We start from the raw sequence: 18,204 nt of genomic DNA, 5'->3' as shown, positions 1-18,204 counted from the left end.
TGCAAATGTCAACACAATGTTGTCACAGTGTACTTTAATTAGCGTTTTTCTTTAATGGGGTGTCAAGTAAAAATATCCTTTTAATGCTTTCAATACTAGACTGCTCACCATGGAAGAGTGCTGTTCATAGGTAGAAAACCTATACAGGTACAGGAATAACCGTTTGCCCCATGAAAATGTAAAAGCAACATGAAGGTTGGTTTGTTATTTATTTTATATATTGAAATGTAAGTAGAAGACATCTAAAAACACAAGGTCAAGAGTGTTTGTTTAAAACAGCAAGTCTTTTTTTGGATACTATTGACTGGTCGGCCCATTTGTCTTCTTTATTTCCCTAAGTCATTCTGCTATTTATGTTCACACATATATTATTACATTGGCAGTGAATCCATAGTCTGACCTTAAACAGGAAAAAAAACATTCTTTCAATATCTATTTTAATTTTATAGCTGCTAAGAAATATTAATTTAATGAGCAGTTCCAATAAGTTGCATTGCAGATGGTTAGCAATAATGAAACAGGAGGACATGGAAGCCTGCTATTTTCTTTATATTTAATTCAGCTTGCTTCCTTGCTGTTCCTGTATTTGGCCTGTGTAAATTTATATATATATAATATATATATATACTTAATAAGCCACTGTCGTCTTTGAATATGAAGATATGGTCTTCTTTGTATGTAACATACAAAACAGTATTACTTTTGTTACAGCGGCTTTAATGAAGCATGCTGCAGACCTGCTTGGGCCAGCTTCAGGCCATCGATGTACTTCTGTGCATGTGACCTGTTTTTTTAACCATGTGATCTGTTTTTTTTTTTGTTTTTTTTTACCAATCACAAGCACGGAAACTTTCTACAGGCAAAGGCAATTCTAAGGAGCTGGGTAGGGACTGGAGAGCAGTATAGCGTGACACATAAGTACTAGACTTGTGCATTCGTATTCGGGCGAACATGAAAATGAACACGAAGTGTGCGTTTTTGTTGTTCAGAACGAATACCGAACATACGAACATGGTGGAGGCAAAACGTAGACAGACACACAACACGAAGAATCTTCGTCTTCGTTTACTAATCTCCCTGGTCCCTTCCCCTTCTAGCATACCTTATGTACTTACAGAACTCCGTTGCGGTGCCGGCGTTTACAGCTGAGCGCCGGAATACGACATCATATTTCGGTGCTCGGCATGAAATGCCGGCACTGCGACAGAGTCACGGAGAGTGAGGGGAGAGTGAAAACTTCACGAGCAACCGCTTGGTGCCCCTGCCCGGGACTTAAATTAATGCATCGGGGTTTTTTTGTTTTAACTTTAACATCCTTTAACATGGAGGATTTAAAAAAAGTAAAAAAAAAACCTATGTTTTAATTTAAGTCCCGGGCAGGCGCCCCTGTTGCCATGGCGCTCTGTGCGGTCGCACAGGTCGCACACCCCTAAGCCCGGCCCTGTGTACGTAGCATCGCAGGGGTTAACGGGAGCGGAAATCCGTAGGTTCGCCATCAGTAGTTAAAGGGTCGTGCAAACTACTCTATTGGTCGCCTGCAGGGGGCTCCTCTGGCATCAACCCAAATATCCCCTGAAACCAATGTGTTTCCCTTTAACCATATTAAATGTTGGAATACATGCCATTGCGAATTAATGTGCCTTGGCAGAAAATGTTGATGACTTCAATGTGTCATGCAATTTAAAATTGTACCATTTCATTTCAAATTCTAAATGAGAACTAGCTAAGAGAAACCCCTTACTTCTACAGATTAGGCAATGGAACATGTGAACGCTATAAAGATGTAGAGCGCTTAATGTTTTAAACTGAAGTATTAAATTCTGAAAGCTCATTTGCAGTCAATCCCTTAACACATACTCTCTGCCTCCAGATTTATTGCTGCAATGTCATAGAGGAGGATTAGATACATAGATTTAAATGCCACCAACAGCTTCCATTCTTTGCTGTACCTTATTATTACTTCACTCACCATAATCTTATTATTTAATGTATAAATAGTTGAGGCCTAAAGCACCAATCACACGTGAGGATTAAAGTGATCAAATAGCAGTCACTGACCAGGTTGTCTGAATATACAGTATTTGCTCTATTATAAGACAAGGTTTTTTCAGAGCAAATGCTCAAATATTGGTCTGATTGGAAGACTAAGATCCGGATCCCCCGCAGCCCTGCAGAGGACCCGGATCATCCTCTCTGACAGCCTCTGCTGCTGCCTGTACTTCCTCTGGGGGCTTCTATGACTGAGCGCTGGCATCACATGACCTTCCGATGCTCCACCATAGAAGCCCCGGCAGAAGTGCCGGCAGCAGCGGAGGTTGTCTGTGTGCATCCCAAAGACAGTGAATGTTTGCGGCATGTGCATGGACAACCTCCACTGCTGCCGGCGCCGCCGCCGCCGGGGCTTCTATGGCCACGAGCAGCGGAGGTCTGCATCGCACAGACGTCCAGGGTGTCTGAACACAGGTCACAAGTAAAGGGATGCACTGGTATGTCGGGAGGGGGGGTGTTTAGAGTGGCATGGGGGGTTCAATGGTTTTCTGGAGGCAGAGAGGCATATATGGGGGTTAAAAGGCATATCATGGAGGCAGAATGGCATATAGTGGGTATAAGGCATACCTGGGGGGAGTGGCAAATAGGGGTTAAAATGGGGGGTTCAATGGTTTTCTGGAGGCAGAGAGGCATATATGGGGGTTAAAAGGCATATCATGGAGGCAGAATGGCATATAGTGGGTATAAGGCATACCTGGGGGAGTGGCAAATAGGGGTTAAAATGGGGGGTTCAATGGTTTTCTGGAGGCAGAGAGGCATATATGGGGGTTAAAAGGCATATCATGGAGGCAGAGTGGCATATAGGGGGTATAAGGCATACCTGGGGGGAGTGGCAAATAGGGGTTAAAATGCATGTCAGGGAGGCAGAGTGGCATATATGGGATTAAACAGAGTTTCTTTCCTAATCTGTTACAAAGGCAGTTTTCTTTTTTTTTCTGTGTGATTTTTCATAATTTTTTTTGGACGACGGGGTGTAATGAAAGGATTATCATAGGGTACAGGTTACTGGATTGAGGTCTTTTTCATGTATCACAATGTTACAAGAGAGAAAAATATATTTAGATGACCAAATTCTCAAAAAAATTTTGACTCCACCCTTGTTGTGCTCATTTTCTTGGAACACAGATTGTTTGTTTTTTTTTATATTCAGACTTTTTCTTTTTTTTTTTCCTAAATTAATATTCAAATTTTGGGGGGGGGTCATCTTATAATCAGGGCAAATAAGGTACTTTGGAAAACGCGTTTCCTGTACATTGCACACACGCTGAATGAGATTAAGATGGTTGGCCCTTCAAAATTATGAACATCCTGGCTAAAGGTAAAACATTTATTTTCAGATATATCCTTGAATCAAATCTGTACATCTTTTTTTATTTAAGATTACCATACTTATGTCTTTGGTATAAAATAGAGAGTAGGCACTTGTTACCACAATAAAATTTATGTTTTTTGAGACGGTAGATAATATTAGCATATTTATTTGGATTTGGAAGAATTAATGATTTCAAGCATAACCACTGGGCTAATAATGTCCATCTTCAGGTGTAAATTGAGTTGTAATTCTAGATCTCGGTAGTGTTTACGAAAATTGAATAAACTAAATTTTGTGTTTGGGGGATCTGAGTGGAAAGAGTGGATGATCTGGGGTGATGTGGACATTTCTGGGTGAGGACCAGAGTGGTCAGATCTGGATTATCAACATGTGTAAATGTTGGAACTTTGTGTATTCTAGCTCACAAGACTGAGCATTCAGGTACAAGTGTTGGGGTCTTCACGTGTATCGATGGAATCAATATACAAATGCACATCTATTCTAACTTAAGTAACATTACAATCCTCTAGTATAGTTTTCAGGGGTTCTACCACCCCTCCCACCTTTCAGTTTCACCTAATGCCTTCCCACACTCTGCCCACAGAAATGGTTCTAAATTGAATGGAGATGCACCACTAGATTCATTCTTTCTTGTGCACCTTTGGATAACAATGAAAAAGGAGCTCTTAATACATAGTAACATAGTTCATAAGGTTGAAAAAAGACCAAAGTCCATCAAGTTCAACCTATATACATATTGTGTCCCTATTGTGTTGATCCAGAGGAAGGCAAAAAAACCCTTATGAAGCAGATGCCAATTGCCCCATACCAGGGGGAAAATTCCTTCCCGACTCCAAATATGGAAATCAGAATAAATCCCTGGATCAACGTTCTGTCCCTATTAATCTAATATCCATAACTTGTAATATTATTGCTTTCAAGAAACACGTCCAGGCTCCTTTTGAACTCTTTTATTGAGTTTACTATTACCACTTCCTCTGGCAGAGAGTTCCATAATCTCACCGCTTTTACTGTAAAGAACCCCCATCTGTGCTGGTGTAGAAGAAGGTTTTCTTTCCTCCAGCCATAGAGGATGTCCCCTTGTTATAGATACAGTCCTGGGTATAAATAGGTCCTGGGAGTGATCTCTGTACTGCCCCCTTATATATTTATACATAGTTATTAAGTCCCCCCTAAACCGTCTTTTTTCCAAACTAAATAACCCTAATTCTGATAATCTTTCTGGGTACTGTAGTCCTCCCATTCCCCTTATTACTCTGGTTGCCTGTCTTTGAACCCTCTCCAGCTCCACTATATCTTTCTTGTACACTGGTGCCCAGTACTGTACACAGTATTCCATGTGTGGTCTGACTAGTGACTTGTACAGTGGTAGAATTATTTCCTTGTCGTGGGCATCTATGCCCCTTTTGATGCACCCCATGATTTTATTTGCCTTAGCAGCAGCTGCCTGACACTGGTCGCTACAGGTAAATTTACTGTTAACTAAAACTCCTAAGTCCTTTTCCATGTCAGTCGTCCCCAGTGTTTTCCCATTTAATACATATTCCCAGCCTGGATTTTTCTTCCCCATGTGCATAACCTTACATTTATCTGTATTGAACCTCATCTGCCACATCCCAGCCCAAGCCTCCAACCTATGCAGATCCATTTGTAATCGTGCACTGTCCTCTATTGTGTTAACCACGTTACAGAGCTTAGTATCGTCTGCAAAGATTGATACTTTACTATACAATCCCTCTACAAGGTCATTAATAAGTATATTAAAAAGAATAGGACCCAAAAAAAGAATAGGACCCAAAACTGACCCCTGTGGTACCCCACTAGCAACAGTCACCCACTCAGAGTATGTACCATTAATAACCACTCTCTGTTTCCTATCCCTGAGCCAGTTACTTACCCACATACACACATTCTCCCCCAGCCCAAGCATTCTCATTTTATGTACCAGCCTTTTATGTGGCACCGTATCAAATGCTTTGGAAAAATCAAGATATACGACATCCAGCGATTCTGAGGTACTGAGGTAACTACTACTTAAGAGAGGAGTACCCATTTAATGACAAAAACTGCCTGTTTACCCATTCTGGACCTATATTCTGCCTGTTATTTATGAGTTAATCAAAATAAAAGAAGTTGGTACGACTTTCTTACATTGACCCATCAACAACCCTTGTTATTTTTGTACATTTTGTTAAATACGATTACCAGAGGGTCTATTTACTAGTAAACACACTGATTTCAAAATATGAGTGCCAGTGTACATGTACAATGTAAAGCCAAAAGATAACCTTCAGCCACTATCAAAAGTAGTATTTCATTTTGTACCTTTTTTGTTATCATATCCTGTTGTACTGAGTCATCCATCGTACACAAATTAAATATCTGGTATGAGATGAAAAACAGTATCAAAAACTTTCCATCCCAAACAGACAGCTGGTCCACCCCCAGAAAAATTAAATCCCTTAAAGCAGTATTTTTAAGTTTGTTTTTTATATATTTCATTAACAGTAAAGTACTTTACTTCATTTTAATGTCATGTTTTTTGTTTTTTTTTGCTCAGCAAGTAAAATCCCCTTCATTCTAAATAGAAGCAAATCTGTATTTCTAATATAGAGTATACTACAGTCTCAAACATTGTTGAAAAAACTATTTAAAAAAACTATGCATACAAAACTGGTAAATAAGGGGTCAGTATCACTGGAAATATGTCAAGAATAAGGCATGATCCTACCAAACTCTTTCAGGTATGCCATCCTTTTGTTTGAGTTAACTTTAAAATTCTCCCTTGTTGTTTTTCCATGGCAGGATCATTTTAAGTAATTTTGAGATTACTCTCAGTTGTCACATAAATCAGACCAGTGCTCTCTTATATAAGACTGGGCATAATAAAAGTGCCATTCACCCTTAAAGAGTAGTGTAACACCACTTAAACCAAGTGGTGGGTTTATCAATGAAGTACAGGGAAAAAAATAGAAAAACAAATGTGCCATGAGGCATGATAGACGGAAGAAAAACAAATATGTAACTGTCTCTTGACATTTTATTTTTTTCTGGTTTATAATAAAGGTTGAGTCAGAGTAATCTTAGTAATCTTTCTAAGAGTCGTGATAAGTAAATACAGTGTACTTCTTGCACAGGATTTGTGACATCATCATGGAAAAAATCACTCTTCTATTTAAGAAGCATAGGACATTTTTTTGTAATTTCTTTTTGGAGAACTGGGTGTAATGAAAGGATTATCATAGGCTACAGTTTACTGGATCGGGGTCTTTTTCATGTATCACAATGTTACAAGAGACAAAAATATATTTAGAGGACAGAATTCTGTCAAAAAAATGTTTGACTCAACCCTTGTCAACAGGGTAAATAATTCCATGTATTGTTTCCATCCCCTGATGTTTCAAAATATCATAAATATCACAGTGAGATAATCTGTGTAAAATATTTTTTCACCTACCCATTTTTATTTAGCAGAGCCATAACTCGGCATACACGCAGTACACCAGTTGCCCTGTAGTTAAAGAGTATACTTGGCGAAGGAATATATAATTTCTGAATAAGTATTGTTGAAACCTTGTTCATGATCCAATAGTCTAACTCATCTCCGTTTTTTTCAGAATGCATAAATCATACAGTCTGTGCAGAAACGCACACCAGATGCTTTCCTTCCATTTCCACTTGTTATGAAGTATTTAAGGCATGCTAGCCAACCTGCTCTTCCAAGACAGGCAGAGATTGAAATAGGAGTAGAAGACAATACTGCCATCTAGACCATATGAACAGAAGAAGTTCCACTCTCCTGAGCACCATCGTGGCAGGAGCCAAAAGAGTAAAAAGCAAACCATTAATAGCACAAAATACATTCACCCATTCTAATGTCAGGTACAATAACACTGGACCACAAATAGCTGTCAACAGATCATGGGAGTTTTAGTTTGGCAGTTTGAGAGCTAAAGGCTGCCTACACATTAAATCAAATGATAATACAAGAAACAAACATCATACCTGAGAGTCGATGCCAAATTATGTAGAAGAACCTAACAGAAACAAGCTAGCCAATGTGTAATAAAAGCAGAGCCATGGCAAAGCCTGACCCTAGGCTCAGCTTGTGCATGGCTTGCCAAGCTGGACTATCCTGCCACAGAAGACATGTATGTGTGCATGAATGTAGGACCAAAAGCCTGAGACTGCTTTTTTTCCAGCTTCTACTCCTCCTTTCTTGATGAGCCAGGCCAATGCCAACTGTGGGAATTTAGTGAGGTGTGGTATGTTTACTTTTTACAACTTGTGAATTCAGCATTTGCACGTAGTTTGCAAATGACTATTTTGTACATATGCAGTGGCATTTACACATAGTGATCTAGTTATATTTCAGATTATAGTCTAGTGGGCCAGAGGCAAAGATATATTGTACAAATGTATTGTTTCAGGATGCTGAATGGCCACTGACTTTGGTGGTCTAATAGTAGAGCAAGTGCATGGCTTTACTTTTTTCCAGAGTTTTAAACATGCGTCTAGGAGCCAGGAGGAGAATTATGAGTATAACCTACCATCAAATCAACACTTTTGATGTGAATTAGGTTTCCTTTTTTATTAATTAAAGAAAATCCTCTGCTCCCTAAGAAGCACTTGTTTTCTAAAAGATAAATAAAAGACAAACAAGAAATATACTTGTAGCCATCACAATAAAGCTTTGAGAATTTCAAAACAGCATATCAATAGCTATGACAAGTGGATTCTTTTATATTGGAATTATGCAAGTATAGGAAGCTAAGAGTCTATCATTCTTTCATCGAATGTCAATCATACCTGTAACATTTTTGATGTTCATGATTTTCAACACAGGAATGAACGATGAAGTCTTTCTTCCACCTACTTTAAGTGTCTGACGAATGAACAACACATTGATATCTGCTTTGCCAGAGCATTCAGAGGACGTATAACCTGAGTGTCCAGCTCATACCCACTGATTATGTAGGACATTCATTTCGTTTGGATACATTTCTATTTGGTCCATTTGTGATCCTTTGCATATTGTAGCAAAGATGTGTGGACAAATAACAGCTTGTCCATGTGCATCTCATAAGAGAAACATCTTGAAAGGATAATACAGCACACAATTGTAAAACACAGTTTGATAAGGTTTATTGCCAACTATCAGCATGTTTGTCTGTAACCAGATTCCATTTCAGCACTACAACAAAACATTCTGCCCTGCTATGTTCTTGTATATAATGGCTTTTATTCAGCTGGTCTAGACTGACCGCTATCACGTGATCTTCATTTTACTATATTCACTATACACTATATATCTATTACAGGTGGTATACATGCTGAGGTGTGCACATACTAGAACGGGAAGAAGCAGTCATACATCACAGCGACAGAATCAGAAGACGCAGGAGTGAGCCAGCCTCATAATATCTTAACCAACCAGGTCGTTAGCTGAACATCTCAACTGCCAATCAAAACAGCAATGCTCATTTTTCAAAAGCTCTATAAATAGGCACAATTGTGAGCCCTGGGGCAGAAATACTGTGCGTCTCTCTTTATAAGTGAAAGTAATTAAATAAATTGGTATTTTATCACCATGCCATGTGGTTGCTCTATTCCAGTAGGCTCAGTCATTTTTGTTTGCTCCATCAATAATCGGGGTAGACTTGACCAAGTGGCCCCCCCCCCCAGGCAAGAATATTTTCTTCCACTCCTCCATTATTTTACATAGATGGCAATGTTTATAAAGCCTAGCTGGATCAATCAGTGAAGAAGCTATACAGAGTAGGGTGCAGAGCAATTATTTCTTGTACAGCGGCAGTTGAGCCTGGTACTCGGGGTGCATCACACCTAGGTACTGGAAATACCGGTAATTGCTCTGCCCCGCTCTCTGTACAGTTTTTTTTAACTGCACAGTGGGTTTGCTTTCTGCATGTCACTCTGCACCTTCCTGCCTCATACACTCTATAAAACAATATGCAAACACACATTCAAACAATAGGCTAACACGCTGTTTGCAGACGCCAGGTCTAATACTGACACCCCCACACACTCTAACACAATACACTGACACCCAACAAAGTCTAAAACTGTACTATGACACCCTCATACAAACACACCAACTAATTGATTCGTGGCAGACATTACCACAATTGCTGGACTCAGGCGAAGGACACTATCATTTCTTTATTAAAAACAATATTTAACAAGTGCCGGAGTGAATAATTATATTCCCTTTAGGTCTAAAACAGTAAAATTTGGGACATACAAAAACGCATACTTGCCACACACAAAATACAAAAACACTCTCTCTCCCTTTTCTCATTACCCTTTCCATTTTTCTTTCTCTCTTCGTTCTCCTTATCTCTCCTATTCTTTATTTATCCCTATCTCTCTATTTTTATTACCTATCCCCTTTCTGATTATCCCTATCCTCTCCTTTCTCTTATCTCTTCCGCTCCTTTTCTTTCTCTTTATCACTCCCCTTTCACCCTATCATCTATCCCCTTTCTCCCTTTCATCTATCCCCTTTCTCCTTTTCTCCCCAAGATTTGCTTCTTCAGAGCTGCTTCAGTGGTGAGCGTTGGGGTATGATGCACACAATGCCAGGGAGCAATTAAGGCAGAAGGCTGAAGGAATAGAACTCGCGCTTCCTTCATTTTGAGCCAGTTGGAGGGAGATCCATGATCCCCCCCCCCCCCAACTGGCACTGCTGCTCGGGCAGTGGGCAGCTGGCTGGGCTCCCTGGTACCAATACTGGACCTGCCAATAATCACTAGGATTGAATATACATCTCCGCTAATGCCATGTGCAATTTACTAACCACGTTTTTACCTCTCATGGTAATTCGGTAGCATGCCGTCAGATTAGTTTATGGGGACTGACTACAAACTACTGAAAATTTGTTGTTGGTACTTGTCAATCTCCCAATTGCTGTCAATAGGAATAAGTGATGTGTGTCTACAGTAACCCCTTAATGACCAATGACGTGTCGAGGCATTCAGCAACACTGAGATCGGCATCACGGGCCATGTCTTTAAAAGAGTTTAGGAGGCGATCAACGATTGCCTATGGGAGATGGCCTATGCACAGTCAGTTGCAACTCAAGAATAGCCCTCAGTTGAGTTTTCGGTCTACAGTAAATCCTTTTTCCAATTATAAGACATCAATGTTACAGTATGTGGGATATATAAACTCACGGTAAGTAATGTATATGATTTACTGTAATGTAACTACCTATCATGCTAAACAATTTAAAATGAATTCCTGTAATACTGCAAACTTCAGCTGTTACTGGTGCATACTGTCAAACCCATAGCATATTCACATATCTGGTTTAAACATGTATGTCTCATTAGGCCATAATTACAGTAGCTGTGTTTAAAGTGGGATATATTGCAAAAGAATCAAACTTTATGCAAATAGGATTTATTTACACTATATGATACATCATATTTTCAATTCAAATGTTTGCTTAACAGAATTTCACTTGGAACATCAATAAAACATTTCTTGATAAAACAAACTATATTGCCACCTTTGGAGGTACAGTCTACAAAACAGACCAATCACCATTTGTTTTTACCTTATGCAGGTGCAAAACTGTATTACTTAACAGTTTTTTATATTCAAAGATTATCATTCTCAGGTATATTCTAGTCCCACATAAAATCATTAGTATTCATGCAATAGGCTAATATCCACCCATTGGCGTTAAAATGCATTTATTGTTGGTATCTTTTAATGATTGCTTTTGGGAAAACCCATTATGTACAGTAGTGTCTTGTCTACTTAACTATTGTACTATATTGGAAACTCACTAAAAAAAACTATGTTGCATTTATGACATACTGAATTGTCCTCTGAAATCTCAACCATGCCTTTTTCTCTAGAATTGAATGGCAGCAAATTCAGTATAATGGTAGTTTTCAAGAATCAGTCCTGTTTGTAGCTTATAAATAGAAATAGGGGAATTTGAAAAAATGTCATGGTATGCTTTATGGGATTCAAATGAGCAAAGACACTGCATAAGTACAAGCCTTTTCCTCCTCCTTTGGGTTTATTGACATTTTTCACATTATAATTGGACTGCTCAATAATGTAGGCAAGAGGCAATCTCCTGTGTTTATATATTGAAGCTCCTAGAGCTATACTGTAGGGAAGCATTGATCAGCTATAGTGCTCTCTTTATTATGCAGAGGAGACAGAAGGGACAATTTCTTGGCAATTTAACCAACCGAAGAACCTCATGCAATATTCAGGGTCTCGTAGAATAAGGAGCACATTGTTTGCGTTAATGTGCAAATGTTCCCCTCTGAAATCCATAAAAGGTCTGTCCATTGGTATTGCCTACATTCTTACCCATGAATCTCCGCAAACTGATAAATAATTATTGATCTAATACAGATCATTATTAATAGAAACAGTGGGTTGTCAGTTAAGTAGATAAATAACCCTTTTAATGCCAATGCCATAAGTACACATGCTTGTTGTAAAGAGATCCGTAACTGTACATATTAGTTTGGCTGTATTGTCCGAATCAAGACATGTCATTGCAGTTTAAAACAGTATTATGGTATTTTGACATATTATAACTAATCCACATACAGAATATATAATGTGTTTTGTTTGTTTTTTTAAATTAGATAATGATCCTCTGAGTGCCCGAGTTCATAGCACATCAGTTACATGCTGAAAGAGTTAATTAAATTTGCCTTATGTCATAGTCCCCTCTGGCTTTAGCTTGGCATAACGTTATAGGGGCATGATTGTAGTCCACAGCAGCTGAGGATACAGAACAGTTTTCTCTCTAAGGCTGCCCCTTTTGCTTCTGTTTTGATTGTATTTCTGATCTTACATCCAGCTTGGAAATGATGAGATACAATGTAATATTATAATGATATGTGATGATGTAGTGCCAGCTGTTTAGACTGAAATCAAGTGTCTCTGGAGAGTAGATGCCTGTGTTAGTGATTCAAAGGAGCCGTCAATAAACTGGGAAGATTCCGCCTGAAGGATTTCAGAACTCCAGGCAGCTAAGAAATGAATGCTCTGTCGCTGATATTTCACCCTGGATAAGGCTATGATGTAAGACACCTTGTGGAATATGATAATGCTATAAAAATAAATAAATAATAATAATAAGCTATTTTCTATCTCATGCCACAATCAGCCTGGACGCAATCATTTAATCCCCAAAGACTTTGCCAGCACAATTCTCTAAACAATTTGTATATATCCATCCTGGAGCTTAACTCCATTTTGCACTGATTTCATTAGCGATGCTAGTAGAGATGGATATTGTTTTTCTCTTGTTACGCCATTGACCCTTCATTGACCCTTCATTGTTTTTATTACCATCATAGATGCTATTGTTTTATTACTTGTATATTGTGTGTGTACATGTATTCGTATATAGAATTATTTGTTAGAGGGTGTATAAAATTAAACTGTTACACTGGCTGTGGACAGACAATTCTAACTGCACTCCTGTTTTCTCTATCATGCCCGCTTACCTGCTCCCAACTCATTAATGGCAGTGTTTCTGTGAACCCATACGGGGGGTGATCACATTGTGGCCCAATCTCACCTATATATCTAACCATTCATATTCGATCTTTTTTAGTAACCAATGCATGATAACTGTAAGTAAAAAAAAAACAAAAAAAACAGGGATTCTTGTTATTCCAGGGACCAGCCCTCCACCTTTATGCATTTGTTGAACTACACACTCTGGCTGATGTCTGGCCGAACCGATTTCTGGCTGAGGGTGATGGAATTGTATCTTAAAAAATATCTTCATGTTATCTAACCCTGGACTGTGTTCTTGTCATGAAACATAATGCATGTGTTTGTAAGTATGACATTTAAAATAGAGACTCCACAAGAATAATCACGCAGCAGCACACAGCAATTTGCTTTGACCATAGCCTGTTCTAGCTCTCACCACTGTCTCTCTGTCATATATTCCCCCATCTTGTCTAACCTTCAGCTGTCCCTGACTTTGGACCCTGCAAAGTGAACAACTCTTACTCGGCTCATCCTGTCTACACTGCTCTAGAATTATTTTTCAATCCTTAACCATCCACTCAACACTGTACTTTATATAGTGTCTTTCAGCATTGTCTTCCATACAAGCTCCATCACAGCTGCTTATTGTAGTCACGCAATTATGTCTTAAGCAATATTGTAGCATGTTCTTCTACCTCCAACTCTGTTATAAATCTCCTAGTATTTCCTACCCACCTAATCATAGTTCATCTATTCTTGATAATCACATTGTGTAGAAACACCACAATATAATACTCTGCAATGTAACAGATATGCACAGTACTACTCCACTCATGCTGGATACAGACTTTTTTTTTGAGCTTTATCTAATCCAAAGAAAAATGAAAATAAGTGTCTAGGACACTATTTAGGTCAGGGCCACGAGCCCTTTCCATAAATTATACCCATGAAGTGACCCACATACCAGTAGTTCACATCTAGCACAACACTTATGTGTTTTATGTAATGTTTATGTGTTGCCATTTGCACAAGACCTCTTTTTGGGAAAATACCTGCCCGGTTTAATTTTGCCTGTATCCCCTCTGTCTACCCCTTCAAGAAAACCACTTTATCACCCAACCTGGCCTTAGAACAGTTATGCATAGTGATCAACTGCAGCCTTACACAAACCTCTCTGCACCTGCCCTTCCCTATGCCACCATATTTGCCAACTTTGTATGAATATATATTCAGTATTTACTATGGTTAACAATTTTATCATAACTTGGGTAATCATTGCCCCCAATCCCACAGTTTTACGCCTTTAATCAATATTAGCATAAATGGGGGCAGTAATCAAACTATTATGCACCAAATGGGCTTAGTTCACCCTGACCAACAACCATTTTTCACTGCATTTATTTTCCGTGTAATCTGTTTCCACCTCATCGCCGCCAACACTGTACCTCATCTACCTCTCCTACACTAGATACCCCAGCAATTACCCTCTGATTTGTATGCACTCCTCTCCATCTCATATAGCCCGGTTTTCCATATTTCAAGCGATATTCTATTCTAAAGGCAATTTATTTATTCTGCATTTATTCCAAGACCGGTTCTAATTCCATGCAACCACTTACACCTAAACACTCAGAATTTTAAACATATACCATTCATGTTATTTCAACTTGCCCTTAGTTCTTACACCCTTGTATTTCCTATATATAATTAGGACTAGCCATCTTGTGAACCCCTAAAGTCACACCTGGCCCTACCTCCATTTAACCTCCCCAGTATTGTGTTTAGTTACCCCGGCTCTGCCCTTGTTCACCACCCCCCTTTCCTCTGCCCTTGTTCACCCCCCCCCTTTCCTCTGCCCTAGCACAGGCTGGACTCACATCTCTGAAGCGGTTCCAGTGCTTGATCTTGCCGCTGTACTGGTTGATGGAGGACAGCCACTGCTCATCCTCCATGAAATTGCCTGTATTCTCCACTTCTTTTCCGTCTCCCTGAGTCCAAGCGAGGGGCAACAACAGGGGCAGGAGGAAGAGACAGGATCCTCCCGGATTCCTCATCCTGGCTATTGCTGGCTGATGCGGGGAGAGCGGCAGAAAGGATGCTCTTGGTCCTGGGCTGGCTGCTGATGCTCAGATCCAGATAGAGGGATGATGGAGGGAGGAGGAGACCTGCTGCTCTCTGCTGAAACTCGCCGCTCAGCTGCCTTGGAGAAAGACCTAGAGCTGGCAGCAGTCACACGGACTGGAGGAGAGGGGGGGGGCAGGGAGTCTGCGCCAGAACGCTACACAGGAGGAGGGGAGGCAGGGGCAAAGGAGGAAGGGCTACCTGCTGAAATGGTACAGGCTGTGATCTGAAATGTGCATTACACATAAGCCTAACACTATATGATGTGCGTGTCTTTATAATCATGGTATATGTTCTATCCTTAACATTATCTGTTTGCCATACTGCATCGGCTGAGAGGAATACAACAGCTCTGGTCCTAGGAGGGACCTACCGTACTATAAACCCATAGGCTGGAGACACCATTCATATTATATGCACACATGCCGGTATAGCTTAATGCTTTCAGTTCCTTCTTATTGCTGTTTAAAACGAAAATATGGTTTTAAATGTTTTAATGAGACTGAATTTGGTCCAATAGTGAACTATATTTTCTTTTTTTTTGTAAGGTACTGATTATTTATTAAAGTAAAATATAGAAGGGGTATAAAATGAGTTCAACAAATGGTGTAGTCTCCATAGCAACTAATAGCCTGTGCATACTGAATGGACCACTTCCACCAATTGGCGCCACAATGACTCTTTATTTATGACACATTGGATATGTAAAACATAAATACCACAAACATTGACAATACCACAAACAATAGTTACTTTGTAACCACTGACTGATAAAACCATAAATGAATCGGTGGAAGTCCATATTATCTGCAATGCTCTCCTTTGGGGGTACGCCAGAGACAGGTACAGAGAAACTGCATTAGACTGCAAGATCTTACATTTTATTCTCACTTTCTGCCTGTGTCAACATGTCTGAATAATGCTGTGCCTGCTTCTGTTACAGAACAGTGGAATTGGTTATTGCTTTATAAGTAAATGTTTAATAAGGTCTACGCAGCTTACCAGTTCACTCACCATAATTACTTTGTGCTGAGAGGAACTGCCGCATTCTCCTTAAGGGGGCCATTTACAAAAAAAGGTAGTGATGTCACTAGAAGCATAGTGACATCACCACGTCACAACCGAAACAATGAGATTGGGTATCTTTAGCAAAGGAAATAACGAAAGCAAACCATTGTCCACATCTCAGCCTCTCAATAATTTTTAAGTTAGATGATATTTTTATTATATCTTCTTTGTGTTCTTTGCCTTCTCTGTGTTCAATCAGTGGAAATAAATGGAAGAAATTTCCGTACATGGTGGCCGAAACGATGGTGCGTATGATAGGCGGAGTGTTTCCATAAAGATGTTTTAAAGAATAATAAGTCCTGGTAAAGCCCTGTCCAAAGCCACATCTTTAACCACATCACCTAACAAGCATTTATGCCCTTATTGGCCATGTGAAATGTTGGGAGGTCGTATGTCAGGTTAGTCAAGTTTGGAAAGAAACAATCTGGAACATACTGGCTTATTCTGGCCCTATGGTTTATATGTTAAGCACCTACACCACCGCCTCTATTCTATTGACGTCGTATGAATTTAAGACTCCCCATCCCACATCAGGGTTGGTTTGTAGTGTTCCCTCAAAGGCAGATAATAATAATAATCCAGCTACACATGTATGTGTGATGGGAGTTTTTTTATGACTCTTTAGTGCTCATGCAGCTGTTCTTCTTCCTGGATATTTGTTCTTATCTTTCTCTATGCTTTGCTTGTGCCTAGGCACACAGCCATAGTGTTACAGCCATAGTTTTGCCCATGGTGCTTGCTGAATCTTGGACCACTGTTCACTCAGAAGTATGTGCCGCTGCTGCTCTGTCTAGAGAGTATAAAAAGATCTGTCGCACGGTTATTTTTTTAAGCTTTCGTGGAACGACTGCATATTTGTGTCCACCCATTCTGTACTCTCAACCTTTTCTGGCTGATGTTGACATGGGACTTGCCCAAAACTAATCAAAGTAAAGTAAATTATTTTGATATCTTTTGACAAAGTAAGGCAATAAAGTCGCTCTTACGGACATTTAAATAATTGAACAGGGAGGGAGACCAGTGGCATCTGCAGGGTAAGTTGCAGCATTGAGGTTCTAAAACCTCAATGCTGCAACTTACCCGGCACATCCCACTGGTCTCCCTCCCTGTTCAATTAGTTAGTCTGCGCCGGGTTAAATGTCCGTACGAGCGACCAATAAAGTCGCTCGTACGGACATTTAACTAATTGAACAGGGAGGGAGACCAGTGGGATGTGCCGGGTAAGTTGCAGCATTGGGGTTGTAAAACCCCAATGCTGCAACTTACCCTGCAGATGCCACTGGAAATCCATAGGTTCGCTGTCAGGGGTTAACTTACAAAGACCGTGCGAGTGAGCCTATTGGTCACCTGCAGGGTCTTCCTCTGGCATCAACCAATTGGTTGATGCCAGAGGAGATCCCTGTAGGCGACCAATAGGCTCATTCGCACTGCCCTGTAACCCGTGACGGCGAACCTGCGGATTTCCAGTGGTATCTGCAGGGTAAATTGCAGCATTGGGGTTTTACAACCCCAATGCTGCAACTTACCCGGCACATCCCACTGGTCTCCCTCCCTGTTCAATTAGTTAAATGTCCGTAAGAGCGACTTTATTGCCTTACTTTGTCAAAAGATATCAAAAGAATTTACTTCACTTTGATTAGTTTTGGGCAAGCCCCATGTCAACATCAGCCAGAAAAGGTTGAGAGTACAGAATGGGTGGACACAAATATGCAGTCGTTCCACGAAAGCTTAAAAAAATAACCGTGCGACAGATCTTTTTATACTCTCTAGACAGAGCAGCAGCGGCACATACTTCTGAGTGAACAGTGGTCCAAGATTCAGCAAGCACCATGGGCAAAACTATGCCGCGATGCAGAGAGACTGCCTGAGTCTGTGTGTGTGGGTGCGAGAGAGAGAGACTGCCTGAGTCTCTATGTGTGTGAGACTGCCTGAGTCTCTGTGTGTGTGTCTGTGTGAGACTGCCTGGGTCTGTGTGTGTGAGAGAGAGACTGCCTGTGTGTGTGTGAGGTTTCTATTTTTTAGTAAGAAAGCTCGGAAGTGTTCAATAAAAAATTTGAATCACACTACTGGGCGTACTCATTATGTACGCCATACGTTCTCCTCAGACAATCGCTTATGTTCTTCAAACA

The 18,204-nt window shown here is 40.0% G+C and overlaps 1 protein-coding gene across 3 annotated transcripts in view; it reads right to left on the bottom strand.

Annotated features, from left to right (window-relative positions):
• The window catches only part of LOC149281365 (testican-2-like), a 58,855-nt gene extending 43,915 nt beyond the window's left edge, over nt 1-14,940 (bottom strand). For 2 of the 3 annotated variants that reach the window (XM_089499382.1, XM_089499384.1), the window contains exon 1: nt 14,764-14,940. In XM_089499382.1, coding sequence (XP_089355508.1) covers nt 14,764-14,940 — 177 coding nt within the window. Of the gene's footprint in view, nt 1-14,754 lie in introns of all 3 variants that reach the window. The other variant, XM_089499383.1, reaches the window with a different exon arrangement.
• Between the last annotated feature and the right edge of the window lie 3,264 nt (nt 14,941-18,204).

The sequence above is a fragment of the Sceloporus occidentalis genome, unplaced genomic scaffold (genome assembly GCF_023333645.1).
Source record: "Sceloporus occidentalis isolate IW3139 unplaced genomic scaffold, rSceOcc1.0.p SCAF_134, whole genome shotgun sequence".
NCBI classification, from domain to species: domain Eukaryota; kingdom Metazoa; phylum Chordata; class Lepidosauria; order Squamata; family Phrynosomatidae; genus Sceloporus; species Sceloporus occidentalis.
Note: the sequence above shows the minus strand (reverse complement) of the source record. Positions and strands in the feature narration are given on the sequence as shown.